The 17,441-nt window shown below is 44.7% G+C and overlaps 1 protein-coding gene across 1 annotated transcript in view; it reads left to right on the top strand.

Moving 5' to 3' along the window:
- sez6a (seizure related 6 homolog a) overlaps positions 1-14,309 on the top strand; it is a 62,935-nt gene extending 48,626 nt beyond the window's left edge. Inside the window, exons 10-16 of the mRNA XM_030792295.1 lie at positions 8,379-8,575; positions 9,321-9,515; positions 11,605-11,796; positions 12,810-13,004; positions 13,619-13,654; positions 13,908-14,016; positions 14,144-14,309. Of these exons, the coding sequence (XP_030648155.1) occupies positions 8,379-8,575; positions 9,321-9,515; positions 11,605-11,796; positions 12,810-13,004; positions 13,619-13,654; positions 13,908-14,016; positions 14,144-14,309 (1,090 nt within the window). The remainder of the gene's footprint in view (positions 1-8,378; positions 8,576-9,320; positions 9,516-11,604; positions 11,797-12,809; positions 13,005-13,618; positions 13,655-13,907; positions 14,017-14,143) is intronic.
- The last annotated feature ends 3,132 nt before the right edge of the window (positions 14,310-17,441 follow it).

The following is a 17,441-nucleotide window of genomic DNA, read 5'->3' on the forward strand; positions in this document are numbered from 1 at the left end:
GCAATATTTTAAACAGAAAAATATCAGTCTCAAAGATGTATGAAAGAGACATGTCCCATTCTTAATACTGTTCTTAATCCCTCTTTAATCTCCATCATCAGGATAAAATTCTATTATGATGCTATGATTCTGTTGAGCCAGCACTCTCAGCTCTTGTACCGGCTGAAAGCCTCACCCACATGCATCTCACACACACACACACACACACACACAGATATACTCCAAGATCCACTCAGAGCAGGAGCCCCAGCTCTGAACACAGGTGGTGTTTCAGATGGAGGACCTGGTTCTGGAGGTCACAGACAGGCCTGACTGCCATCTCCTCTCAGACACAGGCGTGGCCTGTCCCGTAATGCATCGTAACGCTCAAACACGCTGAGAGATAGAGACTGGAGAGACCAAAACACAGCACGCATCTCCTCAACCTCTATTACATACTCTCTCACGTAACATATGGACTACAAAACGTACAACAGCCCTGTCAGTCTTATCGCCACAAAAACGTGTTTTTCACGTTTTCGATGCAGACGTGATCACTGGTCGATACAGTCAAAACGGAATGCTCTGTTTCGTACCTCAGGGAGACAAAGAATCTCTCAGCCACAGCATTCCGGTCCGAAATTTTCAAACAACTGAGATTCCAATCATGAGTCAGAGGCTTTTCCTATAACACTAACTGTCAGACAGACTAATGAGTATTCTGAGAGAGAAATAAACAAACCACTCAATCAAAATGCTTGTAACAGTTTTCCTTCTGCCACAGCAACCAATTTGGTTCAACACTAACACTAGAATCTCTCAGTGCTGGGCTGATGTGGGAACAGCTCGATTCAGTTCAGTTCAGTTCCCAATGTTTGTTCAGCAGTAGATGTGACAGCAGTGAGGAAAAACTCATTTTGGTCACAGAGGGAAGAAAACTTTCACGGAACTCGAGAACTCAAAAGGAAACATTGTATTCTCTGAGATTCCGGAACACACTGCTGAAGCAGCAGCCGCATCCACCTCAGCCCTGCCGCCGCACTCCAAGGCGTCTGCCTCGCTTTTCTGCTCCTCTCTCCCCCACAGAGACGTGGAGATGCTGTCGGGGGGGTTGAGGGTTTAGGAGGGAGTGTGCTGGTTGTGGTGAGGCCTGTGGCTGTGGGCTCATTATAGGGGTGGGTGGCTGGTATGCCTGCACTAATGAGAACGCTTTCCCTCTTCCCCATTATCATTCATGTGTGTGTGCTGCCTGGTAATTATGCAGGAACAGGGCGCATAATGTTGACTGATTAATTGATTTAGCATAAACAGGAGGGCCAGCACCGGCACTCATTAAGACAGAACCTCTCAACGTTTGGCTGTGAGAGCAGGTGACAGCCGCTACACTTGAAGGTGAGCTACACCTGTCGGGTCGTGAGAAGGGATCACTAAAATGCAGTTCAGCTATTCGCTGGTTTACAGAGACGGGTGGAGCACGTGTCAAAGGCAAATTCCCAATTACAGTGTCCATCTATGTCAGCTCTGTGAAGTATACCACACACTGCCTCTATGCATTAACCTGTGCACAGAGAGAGGGGGGGAGAGAGGGGGAGAGAGAGAGAGAGAGAGAGAGAGAGAGAGAGAGAGAAAGTGCGCTAAAAGCCAGAGGGGCATTATTAATGAGCACCCTCTTGTGGACACTGAGGCAGTAAGAACTGTGCTTTATTTCTCTAATAAAAACTATGTCTATAACTATCACAGGACATTCCAGAATACTAATTCCAACACTACATTCCTGTATCGGCCATTAAATATGTTGGTGCAAAGACACCAACTTCCTTTTTACTTTAGTTTACTTATTATAGTCCCATGTCAGTGGGCTTTTGCATCTGCCCGATTATGATCCGTGACCTGATTTGTCACCTGAGCTAAAGGACACAGCTGATGTTGAATTAATTCAGATGAGATGCATAAGAGAGAGTAAAACCTCCTGACTTCTAAGCTACAACCCTCACTATTTTAGACTGTGTCTCACTCTGTCCTATAAAAGCGTGTGTTTTTGCTGAGTTCACCTCTGTGCTGATGAAAATGAGGGATTTTGGAGAGATGAACTCAGTGCTTAATGATGATGTCCAATAAACAAACTGCTCCATCATTACACGCTCTCTGTGCACTAACTCACATCAGGACAAGAGACACACACAGCCCTTTACGCTTGGGTCAGGCTCGTTAGCCAAACTAACTAGCATCAGGACAAGAGACACACACAGCCCTTTACGCTTGGGCCAGGCTCGTTAGCCAAACTAACTAGCATCAGGACAAGAGACACACACAGCCCTTTACGCTTGGGCCAGGCTCGTTAGCCAAACTAACTAGCATCAGGACAAGAGACACACACAGCCCTTTACGCTTGGGTCAGGCTCGTTAGCCAAACTAACTAGCATCAGGACAAGAGACACACACAGCCCTTTACGCTTGGGTCAGGCTCGTTAGCCAAACTAACTAGCATCAGGACAAGAGACACACACAGCCCTTTACGCTTGGGTCAGGCTCGTTAGCCAAACTAACTAGCATCAGGACAAGAGACACAGACAGCCCTTTACGCTTGGGCCAGGCTCGTTAGCCAAACTAACTAGCATCAGGACAAGAGACACACACAGCCCTTTACGCTTGGGTCAGGCTCGTTAGCCAAACTAACTAGCATCAGGACAAGAGACACAGACAGCCCTTTACGCTTGGGCCAGGCTCGTTAGCCAAACTAACTAGCATCAGGACAAGAGACACACACAGCCCTTTACGCTTGGGTCAGGCTCGTTAGCCAAACTAACTAGCATCAGGACAAGAGACACACAGCCCTTTACGCTTGGGCCAGGCTCGTTAGCCAAACTAACTAGAGCACTTAGCTTATTTAGCTTCTCACAAACTGACATCTGTTCTCCTGTCTGAGGTGGCCTGCCAACATCCACAAAAACTCACCAGGTCCTTGGCCAACCGCCTCACTCTACTGGCAGAGGAATGTCGAACGCTGTCCGTCTCCTGTGAGGAGGTGGTAACTGCATTGTGGAGAAACAGTGATCTGTTTCTCCATGGACTGAGAGGAGAAACAGGAGCGATTGCATTGATTTCTGTGTTTGTCACAAATCTGGTTTCATGGTTACTGCAGCAACATTTATCTCAATTTTACAGCATATATGAAAGAGAGAGAGAAAAAAAACAAAACATTTTTAGTGAAGTCGTCAGTGCCAGAGCAACCTGGATTAAACTTGCATTTGGAGGCAGATTTGGGTGGAGCTTGCTGATGTATGGGAGATTTTTAGAGTGTGTTTGGGGACAGCTCGGCAGAGTTGGAAGGTTGGTGTGATTGGTTTGCTGAGCCTGTCACTCAAACAGTTTCTCTCTCTGGCCATTGGCATTACCCCCGAGGGATGTGGAGAAGCGTAACTGAGCGTAAATGTATTCTCTGTCCCAAACACCAAAGGGAATGTTCCCAGTCTCTGTGCTAAGCCCTGTGTCTTGGCTTTTTCCATCTCTCATTTGTATTCTGGAGGGAGTTCACTGAGTTAGTTAAGCCCAAATGTGGCCACACACACACACACACACACACACACACACACACACACACACACACACACACACACTGGGCAGACCACACCACATGCCAGTCCTCTTTAGCAGTGTGGTCTCTTTGCTAATACCAGGCGCTGTGGGGCCTGTCCTATTTTCATTAGACCCGTTTTGCTTTTCTGACTGAGATGATTTCGTAGAGTAGTCTTTCCAAAGCCCACAAAATCACCAAATCTTTTCTCCCATGCTCTTGTGGGTTGTCCCACACACAGGGTATGTTTTAAGATGCGTTTAATAAGAGACACACATATTGTTACGACCCCCGTCTAGGGTGGGGTGAACATAAATGCGTGGGAGAAACCTCCTTCTCCTGCCACCCGAGTGACCCCGAAAACACCAATACCGACACCGATATAAAATAGTCAGCTTTTTATTACCCTATATATAGTACTGCTGCATTAGCTAATGACATCACCTTTTGTTCATTTAAATAAACCACAATATTATCATCAGACAAACATCTTTTAAAATCCTCTAAGAGAATCAATTCCCGAAGCTGATCGAAATCAGTGACCCTACTAGCAGCACACCATTTATCAAAAAGAACCCCTTTCTCACGTGCAAATTCAACAAATGTTTGGTTGGCAGTTTTTGAGTGTGTTCTAAACTTTTGCCTTCGGGAACCAGTTCATACGCACGCAAGACAGTATTTTTCACAATGTCGTAATTTAAACTTTGCTCAATAGACAAAGACGCACACACCTCCTGTGCTTTTCCCACCAGTTTGCATTGCTGTAACAAGGACCACACTTCCTTTGGCCAGCGAAGGGCAGCTGCGATGCGCTCAAAGGCAGCGAAATAAGAATCTACCTCCGATTCACGAAATGTGCCTGCTGATGTCAAAGTCAGGAGATGGTGTAGCTGATACGGAGGGTGCGGTGGGAGATGGGGGAATTGGAGAGGCATCCGCAGCCAACCCCAGAGGAGGAACAGAGGTAGCAGGGGAGCTGGTCACCGGCCTCGCCGTACGGGGCCGAGGAACAGGACGCGTTGGCTCAACACCCATGCCGTGTTGTAGCTCCAGTTTGCGCAATTTTATATCTCTGTCCGCCTCAATCTCCAGAGCCCGAGCGTGTAAAAGCTGAGTCTGGTGCTCCTGTTTCTTCAGCTCCAGCTCTAGCTTTTTTAATTCCACCGCCAGCTGAGGATTCACAGCCGCAGTTGAAGGATCCATGGTCGGCAGTGGCACCGCCCTAGCGTAAGCCTCCGCCTCGACTGGGACACCTGCCTCCACCAGACCAACACCAGCAACGTCAGCTATGTCAGCACCAGGCAAAACTCCCTGTTTCACCAACTCAGCCTGCACCACAGCCTTTATCTCCCTCTTAGTAGCAAGATTATGCACTGATATGTTATAAAAATCAGCCACTACTACGAGATCTGACTTGCGACAGCGATTGAACTGTCCCACCATCAGACGAATAACAAATTCCTCCAAATGGAATTCCATTTCAAATCACTCTCCCACCAACAAATGAAAACTGCCAAAACAAACAACTTCTTACCCGACCCAAATGCAGCAGCCAATACTGGAAGACAAGCCACCGGACCACGAGCCCCCAAAATTTATGTTAGGACCCCCGTCTAGGGTGGGGTGAGCATAAATGTGTGGGAGAAACCTCCTTCTCCTGCCACCCGAGTGAACCCGAAACAGCAACACCGACACCAATATAAAATAGTCAGCTTTTTTATTACTATATATATAACTATTTACAAACACAAAAGACTTCGGGGGTGAGCCAGGCCAAAACAATAAACAAAACACATCTAACTAATACGGAGAGGGAATAACCTCCAAAAGAATACCAAAATAAAGACAAACTCAACTTTCCTCCCTTATTAACATAAACAGGAGAAAATACGTTTAAACGGAAATGGCACCCACCCCCTATGTGTGCTGACTACAAAAAGCAAACACAAAAGAAACCAACACGAAAGTGCACTATTAACACCTATTTACAAGTTTACTTAGATGTGGACTCACGAGTCCACATCATTATCACAAGAGTTCAAAATAACTAAAGACGCGGCAGCAGGAGTCAAACAGGAGGTTCCGCGCCCAGATGTGTCCTGCGCAGCCGTCGTCTTTTAAACTTCCCTCAGATGTTCCCCAGCCAATCGTGACCCGCCAGCAAACCTGAAAAGAAAAATGGGGCGGGGAGCGAGAGGGAGAGATAGCGACAGAGGGAACACCCGAGCAGTAACAAAAATACGTCCAAGGACGTAACACATATACACTCTTCATATGTGACGCATATACACTCTTCATATGTGACGCATATACACTCTTCATATGTGACGCATATACACTCTTCATATGTGACACATATACATTCTTCATATGTGACGGTCAAGATTGGGCTTTGATCCTACCATGGGGCTTTGGGTCACACAAAGTGCTGTGTGGTAATACAGGTAGTTGCTGTCTCCATAAGGACGTGTGAAGACAGGCAGAGAATGGTTCGGGAGCAAGGGCCAGGCCATGCCCACCTCAGGTTCTGAGAGGTGGATCAGAATGGTGGAGAGGTGAGGTGAACGGGCCAGTCTGCACAGTGGCAGAATGGTGTGAGATGTCCTTATGTGTGTGTTTAAGAGTCAGTCCTATAAGATGTCTACTCCTGACACTTCATGTGCGCTCTCTCATATAAATGTGACCCGGGCTACGTTTTTCCGTGTGTGTGAATCCCGTGGCAGATTTGGGAGAAGGGTGATTGATAGAGCAGAGAAAGCACATGCCTCTTGTACCTGTCAGGGGAGAGGAGCCCCCCCCCCCCCCACACACACACACACACGCACACACACCTCGTCCTCAATGTCACCCCAGAGTTCTCTTCAGCACAAAGGCAGTGAATATTCACATGGGTGCAGCAGCACACCTGCCTGTCACCCTGTTTTAAGGTGTCAAGCAAACAGCAGAACAGCACAGCCTATTTTAGAGAGAGAGAGAGCCAAAGAGAGAGAGAGAGAGAGAGACGGAGAGAAAGAAAGAAAGAAAGAAAGAAAGAAAGAAAGAAAGAAAGAAAGAAAGAAAGAGAGAAAAAGAAAGAAAGAAAGAAAGAAAGAAAGAAAGAAAGAAAGAAAGAGAAAGAAAGAATGATGAGAGAGACAGAGGTGTCTACAGGGGAAGCAGACCTTTTCATGGCTTTATTTTTTCTAAACTTTTTTTTTTTCTCCTCCCCATGCCCACCTGCCTGACTGCATCTTCTTTAAATAAATGTCACTTCCTTGCCGACTGTCATCTTTGTGAGGAGAGAGGATGGAAATGACTCTTCAGCCTCACCCTTTGGAAAGGTTAATGCATTCTAAAGTTAGGCTCCGCCCGCTGGGCAGACGGCTCGGGCCGCATCTCCGTTTTTCTCCTTAAACTATGAAAGAAATGGAATTATCAACAGAGAATTGAAAACATGATTGATTCTCATGGGTTCTGCCTTATAGGGACGTAACACACCGTAAACGGGTCGGGCTGCAACACTGGCTTTTCTATTTTTCCCGCTGTCACTCGCGTTGTCTGTGTTCATTTGAGATGGAGGGCGACGCAGAGGGGACGATTATCCAAAGCGGTAAACATTCGGGGCGGTCAAAGGCTTCCGGGGCCTCGTTCCTGTCCTCCCAACATTAGGTTGTCAGATACGTTTTCTGCCACACGTTTCAACCTGTGCATTTTACCAAATTTGAATCAGCTCCACTCTGTTTTATTTAATGGCCATGGGCTGAAAGGACGGTGACGACATTAAACTTTAATGCCATCGTTAAACAGAATATTTGTTGGGAAATTGATAGCACTGGACACTGTTAGTGATCAGTACCTTTTTTTCCTAATTTACGCTTCTCTGAATTCACCCTTTCCCCCCCCGTCTTACCATCCTACCCCTCTCTGCCACGCCCCCCAGCAGGAGCACGTCGCCATAATTACAAAAAAAAACTAATAAAAAAATCTGACCCAAAATTATTGTTTATGTGTAGGCTTCAGTACTCTAACAATTAATCCTGTGGGGGTGTTTCTATTCTTCTGGGGCCCCCCCCCCCCCCAAAGGTTTCCTGTCATTACAGCCGACGGGAGCTTTACTTTGTCATTGCTGGTTTGAACCCAGCGTCTATCCTCTGTTAAGATGCATGGTAACACTATTTACAATAAAAAAAAGTAGAACTGAATTAAATGGATTGATTGATTGTACAGAGGTAGGCTTACCTGCCCTGTGTAAGTCTTGCTGCATATCTCATCTCATCACTTAAACTAAGCCCAGGGTAACCAGCGTAACCATAGTAACGGACCCATTGAGTAACCTGTCAAGACCGCTGACCAAATTAGATTTGAATGACTCCGCCCTTTTCCCTTGTGAACGTATGAATCATGGAGTAGAATGAAGCCAATTTGTGGAGCTTGAATTGACACCCAGTTTCAACCTCCTTTCAACCCATAAATGACCACATAAGCAAGGCAGATGAGTCTGAGACATCTCCATTCCCTCAGTTTATTCAAATCCCTGGTACTCTACATATTCATCATGCAAACATTTCTACATTATTCAGCGCTGATGTGGTATCGGCTGAGAGTGTGCGGAATTTCAAAGTCTCTGATTCAGCTCTTATGCTCTCAGTAAGAAACACGCTCGTTCTCAGCAAGTCTCAGAAAACATCCGCTCCACCAGGTTTTAGTCCTGACACAGGCCGATGAGGCGGCGTATTCTGATAACCCTGAGCACACATCTGTGCTTCAGTCAAGTAAAAACAGCAAAACAATATGGTGTGTTACCTTATGCCCTGTGTGATACAAATCTTCCCTGTGTTTCCGGAAGGCTCCATCTGGGCAAAAACGACATGCTAACCTTTTATGACGGGGACGACCTGACGGCCAACATCTTGGGCCAATACAGCGGCACACTTCCACGATTCAAACTCTACACCTCAATGGCTGACGTGACCATCCAGTTCCAATCGGACCCTGCCACCAACATTTACGGCTATAACAACGGCTTTGTGCTTCACTTTTTTGGTAGGTGACCCGCTCACACACACAGTGTCCGTTTATTGCTTGTTTACTAAGGGAGAGAAACTGTGCTGACATATTATTATTATTATTATTATTATTATTATTATTATTATTATTATTATTAACATATTCCAGTCAGGAATACCACTTGACACTGTTGTCATGAGAGTCTTGTTTCTCTCTATGCTGACTGGACAAGCCTTTTTAAGAAGTGCACACACAAGCGTAGAACAGCACCATGTGTTGTTTAACGGAGAGACAGGGCATTACAGAAGGCTGGCTGTGATTTGCCAGTTGGCATTGATTCCCCTCATTGGCACCTGGCACCGTGCAAGATCTCTGTGAATGGATGTGAATAGATGTGGCAGTCTTTGCCCGTTTGGGGTCACATTTGCATGCAGAACACGGAACGTTATTGAACCCCAGGGCAAATCTCTCATTCCATTTTCCTCCAGTTTTTCTGGCTGCGGTATGTAGTCTACAATTATGTCTTTCTGAGCGAGTCAAACTCAGTGGAGTGGAAAGACCTCTGTTTGACGGCACATTTCTGCTGTAACCTGTGTAATAATGAGAATGGGACTCTGTGCAATCTTATGGTTCCGTATGTTTGATATTCACACACAGACTTGGAGATGATTATGGTAATTTAGGATGACACATCTGATCTTCTGTTCATTTCTTTCACATCTGCACTCTTTCTGCCTCTCTCTCTCTCTCTCTCTCACACACACACACACACATTCCTCAGAGGTGGCTCGTAACGACACATGCTCAGAACTTCCAGAGATCCCAAATGGTTGGAAGAGCACTTCCCACCCGGACCTGATCCATGGCACCGTGGTCACGTACCAGTGTTACCCAGGCTTCCAGGTGGTGGGCTCCGAGATCCTCATGTGTCAGTGGGACCTGACCTGGAGCGGAGACGTTCCCAGCTGTGAGAAAGGTAAACCCCACCCCACCCCCAACCCCCACTTCACGCAGCCTGAGAGACCAAACACAGCCAGCCCTGCTGTTATCAGCCCACACACCTGTATTCCAGACAGACAGGTCAAATCCAGACTACAAGTGAGACAGACTTACTAATTTAACATGTGCGTTTTTGGTTTTGGTTTTGGTTTTTTGGGGGTTTTTTTGAAAAAAAAAAATGTAAAATGTGATTGGTCAAGACATTTGTAGTATACCAGATGTATCTCATGACACTTTTAAAGAGGTAAACCACATTAATGTATGAATGAGTCGACAAACAGACAAACATTCCTCATCCTCATACACTCGTCATGTCACAGAATTATCCAGTGGTTTTCAGTCCAGGGCTCATGTACAAACACATCTCTTATTCATCTCCATTTCTTTTATCGTTTACTCCCAATCCATCATCTGACTTTATGAGAGTGGCTCATCAGTTACAATAAAAAATATATATATTATACAGGTGGAATTAGATTTGACTGACCTGCATTCAATTAAAAATCACCTCTAATGTTGTTCATATTTGAATTCAGATTGTGCATTCCGTGGAGTCTGGACATTTCGAATTCAAATTAAATGTCATAATTTGAATAGGAGTCGTCTCAGCACAGCCCTATTAATAGCAGTAATTTAAAACGTGTGGAGCTGGGTGTGCAGTCCCAGCCCGCGCACTCAGACGGCCGTAAATCCCAGAGCCCTGTAAAGTTGTCCTCCTCTCCCAGACAAGGATCATATCTTTTTTTAATAGCTCAGCGCTACCTGGGCAGCTTCACCCATCACTGTTATGGCCTGAGGTTGAACTATGTCATCGGGGCATGCTTGCTTTCTTCGGCAGAAAGATGAACGTGAGATATATTACGTTTTATTTGCAGGTGTATAAAAGCAGATCGGCTGGGCGTAAGTGATTAATCGGTGATCTTTTTCAGGTAGTGGCTGTAGAGTTTAACAATGCCTGTAGTCCAATGAACATAAACCACAAAGGATAGTGCTGCCATCTATAGGTGATTTGATGGCAACACACTGTAGATTAAACGTAGTGCACTCGACCACAGTGTTTAATCGCCTTGAGACATCCTATTAGTAACACTTATGTCTTTTGTTTCTTCTTCTTGACAGTCAACTGCATGTGCTGAATGCTAACTTTAAGATACTGTCTAACTTTACGAGTTAAGATACTGTTTAACTTTGAGTTAAGATACTGTCTAACTTTACGAGTTAAGATACTGCCTAACTTTATGAGTTAAGATGCTGTCTAACTTTACGAGTTAAGATGCTGTCTAACTTTACGATTTAGAAGTTAGACACTTTGCTGTGTGTCAGAACCATATCATGGCTACACTGGTCTGTTCTGTTGGTGTCCTGCTCTGACCTTTTGATTATCAGTCTCCTCTGAAGCCCAGTGGGTCTGTCTTAGGACACAGAGAGATGGGCTCAATAACCAAGCTGTACATTTTTAATGAGGTCAGTATTAAGTTCCCTGGCCTTTTCTATGGTGCCTGGAGCAAAACAATGAAGAACAGCAAACTCTATAGACACACACACACACACTGATGCTATTGAGCTCTGAATGATTCAGTGCAGCTATACACCCATTAGAACCAGTTTCCAGCCCATGAAAACACCTGTCTCATGTTCACTGCATTCTCTATGGCAATCTTTCCTAATTCCTGTCCAGGTGACCCCAGGCACTGAACACTTCCGTTCCGCCCGACTGCCTCAGCTGACAGTTACTCAACTAATGAACTCCTTACAGTGTCAACGCTGACGTGTCATTGCCACACAATACTGACTATATACCTGTGCAGTACTGAGGACTCACAGCCTGAAACTGAGAAATGGAGCACTCTGGACATCTCCACTAAAAAAAAAAAAAGACAAAAATGGACTTTGGTTTTCACAAGCAGCACAAATACCCTCCATTATGTGTACCAAAGAAAAATCAATTAAAGACATAAAAGTCATATGTTTGCCAATATTCATGGAAATGTTGATTGAGATGCCAGAAATACAGAAGAGATGGAGACACTGATGGACCCGGCTGGGTGGTTCTGCTCTCTCTCCAGTGATGGTGTGTCCGGATCCAGGCACGGTGGAGCACAGCCGGCGGGTGGCGACCGGATCTCGTTTCCCGGTGGGTTCCACGGTGCAGTATATCTGTAATAAAGGCTACGCACTGTCGGGCAGCGCTGTGCTCACCTGCTACAGCCGTGACACTGCCGAGCCCAAGTGGAGCGAGAGGCTGCCCAAATGTGTTCGTAAGTATGAGAACCAGACACATACCGCACACTGTATTTGTACAGCATGTATGAGGATGTGTGTGTGTGTGTGTGTGTGTGTGTGGTTCACACACAAACAAGAGCAAACTTTGGACCAAGTTTCCTGTAAATTTCAGTAGCCTGAAGTGGTTTTAGCTCCCTCAGGATATTAGCACCACCATAGTATTCAGTGGTGTGTTACTGGTTTGCATGCACAAATATCATTAACATGTGATATTAGTCTGACTCAAAACTTCAGACCCAGGTCTCAGGTCCTGACCAGAAGAAACTTTAGAGAGAGAATCTATCGCCACCTAGTGGATTGTTACACTGCAGACATGCACTTTCAACACACTGGTCCATCAGTGACACCAATAAGTGGCCAAGATACTATAAAATGTACCCTATGAAAATTCAGACCCTGCTAGAGTAAGATGCTTTGTTCAACAGAAGGCCATTAAAAGGAGAATCATTTAAGACAGTTTTACATTTATTCATTTAACTGAAGTTCTTTTCCCAAGGGAATTAAATAAAATGAAATAAAATTACTTCTGTCTGTGTCGGACACAACAGGCTCCTGAGATAATCTTGGGTTTCATCGCCATGTTCAGTATCATTGTACCGTCATCTTTCAGGTTTGAACTCAAGATCTTTGGGTTACTGCTAAACCATCACTGTCACCTATTCACCTGTTTTACTGGTGAAATTAAACCTCAGAGCACTGTCCACTCAAAAAGGATGAAAGGTAGAGCTCTATCATTAGAACTTATGAAGGCACCCTGATACTTGACCTGGACACTGATACAGCTTGACCTCTATGTGGCAAAGTAATTAAACTCTTTTTATAGATCAGAGCTAATTAAAGAGGGGAAATCCTCACAGCATGACTTAGATAAAGAGGAAGGTTTGTAAATGTAAGACTGGGTACCGCGTTGCTGGTGCCTGTCCATGCGTATGTGCCTAGTTCTCTGGCCACGACGGAACTGAGCGGTCTCCTTTGTGTCTGTTGCTAGCCGAGCGGTATGAGCCGTGTAGTAACCCTGGCGCTCCCTCCACGGCCGTGCAGAGCTCAGAGAAGGCCTTCTACCAGGCAGGGGAAACTCTTAGTTTCTCCTGCCGCACAGGCTACGAACTGCAGGGGGAGTCCACCATCCGCTGCCTCCCCGGACACCCGTCTCAGTGGAGCAACTCGCCCCCTGCCTGTAGAGGTGTGAACTACATGTATAACACTAAGTCTTCCCTTTTTTTTTTTTAAATCAACCTTTTAAATTGTTTCAAAATTTGCAAAAGGTTTATTGTAAGCATAGCAAACTGGAAGCACTCAAATTTCACAACTGTCTGCACAAGTTTGGCTTTACACTCACATTACAGCCCGTTAACTGAGTGGAAAGGCAGTATTAACTTAAACGCCCCACCACCTGCAGCGAAGAACAAATGCAGCATGTGAGGGATGAAAGACTTTTTACTGCCGTGTTTTTTTAATCGATCTTTTTGCTTACAATTTTAATTGAAGCCATTAGTTTAATTGAAAACTGATTCATGCGATGATTTCCGATTTAAAGCAGCAGCAAATTGAAAAGCCGTCCGGAATGTTCCGCCCAGAAGCCAGTGGGAGGAAATTAGAACACTTAATCAAAGTAGCTTCCGTAATTGCCTCCATTCATTTAAGCGCCCTGGGTTCTGTCAGCATTTTAAATCCCTCTTTTTTAGAACGCTCTATCTTTTTTTTGTATATCTCAGTGAATCATTTCTTTGATGTTTTCCTGTTCTCCAGGTGTTTTCACAGCTGATTCATAAAAACAACTTTATGTTCTTTTTGTAGCCCCATCAGATGACATGCATGAACGCAGGTTGGATGGTAAGGCCACAACTGTTTCTTTCTTTTTTTTTCTTCTTCTTCTGTCTTTTTTGGTTCAGGCGGTTCTGCACACATTGTTCTGGTCATGTGCTGAGTAACCAAAGCTGTTCTGAGCTGTGATAACACAAGCTGCTCTGGAACACTGTGCCGTGGAGAAATTCAGGCCCTACTGTCAAATTCCATTATAGATCAATCTCAAGCCTCAGGAGGGTGCTGAGTGAATTTGTTTTGTTTTCATTTTTCAAACTTGCAGTGGGCAGCTCTGACCTCGGTCCAGAGGGAACCAACATCATCATTGCAGTAGTGGTTCCTGCTGTCATGGTCCTGATTGTCGTTGTAGGAATATATCTTTACTTCTCAAAGTAAGTGTCCTGCTTCTCCCTCTCTTTCTCTCTCTATCTTTGTGTGTGTGTGTGTATGTCTCAGTGAGAGGATATCTTGATACGTGTCACAAGGTGAGAGAGATCTATCTTTCCATCATTTTCTCAGAATCCAGAGAAAGTCTCTCCGCCTCCCTGGTCCCTCATCCACCCCTCCGTACGATAACATGACCGAGGAGTCAGCATTTGACAACCCCATCTATGAGACCGGAGTAAGTATGGACACCATGAACCTCCGTGATGTGGACTCTCACAACACCGTCGTCCTGTCCTGATTCACCTCCATCTCCCCGGCTCCGGGCGCTCCATCTTCATTCTCCACATCTCTTCTGTCATCTCCTGACTCACCAGCAGAGGGCGCTCATCACACCATTTTCATTCGTATTCAGGCTCTCTGACCCTGGACTTAATGAGTTCTGTTACAACAAAGACTCATAGAACTCTCCATTTACCTTTTCAGTATTCATGACAAAATCATATTCAGTTTGAATTCATGACATTAAACACAAATTGATGTTATTTGTTAATTGTGCGGCATCAGCGAGACCTCTCTTACAGTTGAATTTCAGCTGAGTGGCTTGGATCACATGGTCCTGCAGTTTACTGTATTGTTATGACAGAAACAGAAGTCTCTGAATAGCCTTGCAGTGGCTTGTCCCCAGTCATACATGTGCAGGTCTCTCACCGGTCATACATGTGCAGGTCTCTCACCAGTCAAACATGTGCATGTCTCTCACCAGTCATACATGTGCAGGTCTCTCACCAGTCAAACAAGCCTCATTCCAAATTCCACCTCACAGTCGCGTCCTGTTTTCTGCATTCATCAGCTCATGAGTTTGGTTGTGCACTTACTGGCTTATATATGGGAGTTTATTCACGTCACATTATGAGAGGAGGCATGGATTTTGTTATGACTGATATGACTGTGGTAAAAAAAAATGCAGTGAGCTTTTAGGTTTAATGTAATTCTTTCTTAAAGCAATCGTGAACAACTTGTATGAGTACCGATGCAGTATTCTATTGGTGTTTAAGACCCTATTTCAACAGCAGCTTCAATAACAGTGTACTTGTGGGCACACTCTGAAAGGTTCAAATGTTTCGTCTTTGACATAGAAACTTTATGGAGCAATTCTGATATTTCCGATATTTTTCCAGACAAATCATTTACAACAGCTTATAGGTTGTTCTAACAGTTTGTAACTTATAACAATGCTTGTTCAGTTCTGAGCTAAACTGGACTGGACATGTTGCTAAAAAATTGCCAGCTATTGTATTTTTTCCTTTCCAGTGTTATTGAGACAAACTCCATTTCCGAAGATCTGGAAGGTTCTAGTCTTACACGACTGAGATAGAGTTACAAAGCAATCATTATGTGCTAACGATATTTGCAGCCTTTTAAGATTTTGCCAATAAATTAAAACGTATTTTAAGAGAAATATTCCTGTTTTTGATTTAACTACTCAACACTAAGTCAAATATTCTGTTCAGTACCCTCTGCCTCATCCAATCAGATTGTACTATGAAGCTGAGGCTTTTGATAATGTCCAGTGAGCACTGAACAGATCTCATGTGTGTTCTAATCTCTCTCCACTTCTGTCTGCTTCCTTCCTGGATGTCCCTGGGTCTGGACCCCCTTCCCTGTCTCCCAACAGCCCAGGCTGGCTTTCTGTGACAATTAAAAAGTGTGTATGTGTGTGTGCGTGTGTGTGCGTGTATGTGAGTCTTCTCCGTGGCAGCGCCGTGAGAAGAGCGCTGAGGTGAGGCTCACTGAGGAACACATAACCCAGCAACAGACATGACACTGCAGCCTCCTGTCCAATCACCTCTCACCTCTGAATGGTCTCTGCATTTCATTGGCAACCACGATGGAAATGACCAAAAGTTTGATATTTCCCTAAAATTATTTATGTGTGTGCACATATGCATGCACGCACGCGCACACACACACACACACACACACACACACACACACACACACACACACACACACACACACACACAGAGCTGATGGAATTTATTCCGGATACATTTGTTTTCCTCATTTTTCCCTATTATCATAAAACTGGTATGATGTTGAGGCCACACGTCATGTGATGTGACACTAGACAATCCCCTCACTTCCACTGCATGTCTACGCCTCATCTAGTGTATCATCTCATCTGTGTGTGCAAGTGTGTGTGTGTGTGTGTGTGTGTGTGTGTGTTCACATTTTATATATGAAATGTGATGTTGATAAATCCCACTGGAAATGTCACAAGCGATGTAAGCCAGCTTCAGATAAATATTGCAAAACATGTATCATAAAATTATGTCAAGGCATTACACCTTTGTTTGGCTGGATGCATTCTGGTCTTATCACTTTCTCTATGACAACCGCTGAGACATGACAGTCTTTCATCTTTGCCTGTAATGTAACCTTTACTTACAATGCAGAGAATACTACCTTTGGACTGTATTAGTTTTCACCTGATCTCTAAATCATTCAGTTTAATAGCTCAGGTTTGGGCGGCAAACTCAATGGTTCTAATTTTAAAACGCTGTTGACTGAACTTTGTTTTATGATTTCTGACATTCATTATCATCAGTCTACATTACATGGTTCATCCTGCTATTAACAAGATCCAACAGTGGGTGTGCTCAGTGCACTTGATTACTGTGTTTGTCTTTGCAGGAGACGCTATGAGGTGTCTATTTACAGACAGTTCAACCATGGGAACCTTCCTCTGGTCTTTCCACACCTCTCCTCTCCTGTGATAGCTCTTCTCCCCCCTCTCTCTCTCTGTCCCTCCCACCACCTGTCCAGTTCCTTCTTTCTTGTCTTCGGACCCCTGTAAATATCTTTTTCTCCAGAGGACCTCTGCCAGCACCGGGAAGATGGCGGACAGTACAGTGTTATTTTTGTAGCGCTTCAGTGACAACGGCCTGTCTTCAGTGGTTGTACATTTTTAGATCTTTGGGATCTATAAAATCCTAAACAGATCAGTGACATTCTGAGAGAGACACCGATACCAGAGATCTTTTTGCTCATTGTTTGAAGAAGACGACCTAGTTGACCTGAACGGGAAAGCCCTCTGGATAGACGACGGAGTGGAGTTCGTACGTCAGCTAAAATCTCACTAATGCTACAACAGCACTTCAAGAAACAGTCTATTTCATGCCATTGCTCAATCTGTGTACAACCACTGAATGTCTGCATGAGGGTTTTCTTTCCTACAAAACTTTGTAAATAAACTGGCTATCCCGAATGAGAAGTCCTGGTCCTCACTGTCACAATTATGTATTGCAATGCATTTTCTTCAAATACTCGTGCCTGACAGTGCTTTCATTTGAGCTGTCCCTCAATTTGCTTTCTCTGTGCTGCATAACAATCTAACAGCCCTGGATATTTTGGAAATTATTCTACAGTG

This window comes from Chanos chanos, chromosome 15 (genome assembly GCF_902362185.1).
Source record: "Chanos chanos chromosome 15, fChaCha1.1, whole genome shotgun sequence".
Lineage (NCBI taxonomy): Eukaryota > Metazoa > Chordata > Actinopteri > Gonorynchiformes > Chanidae > Chanos > Chanos chanos.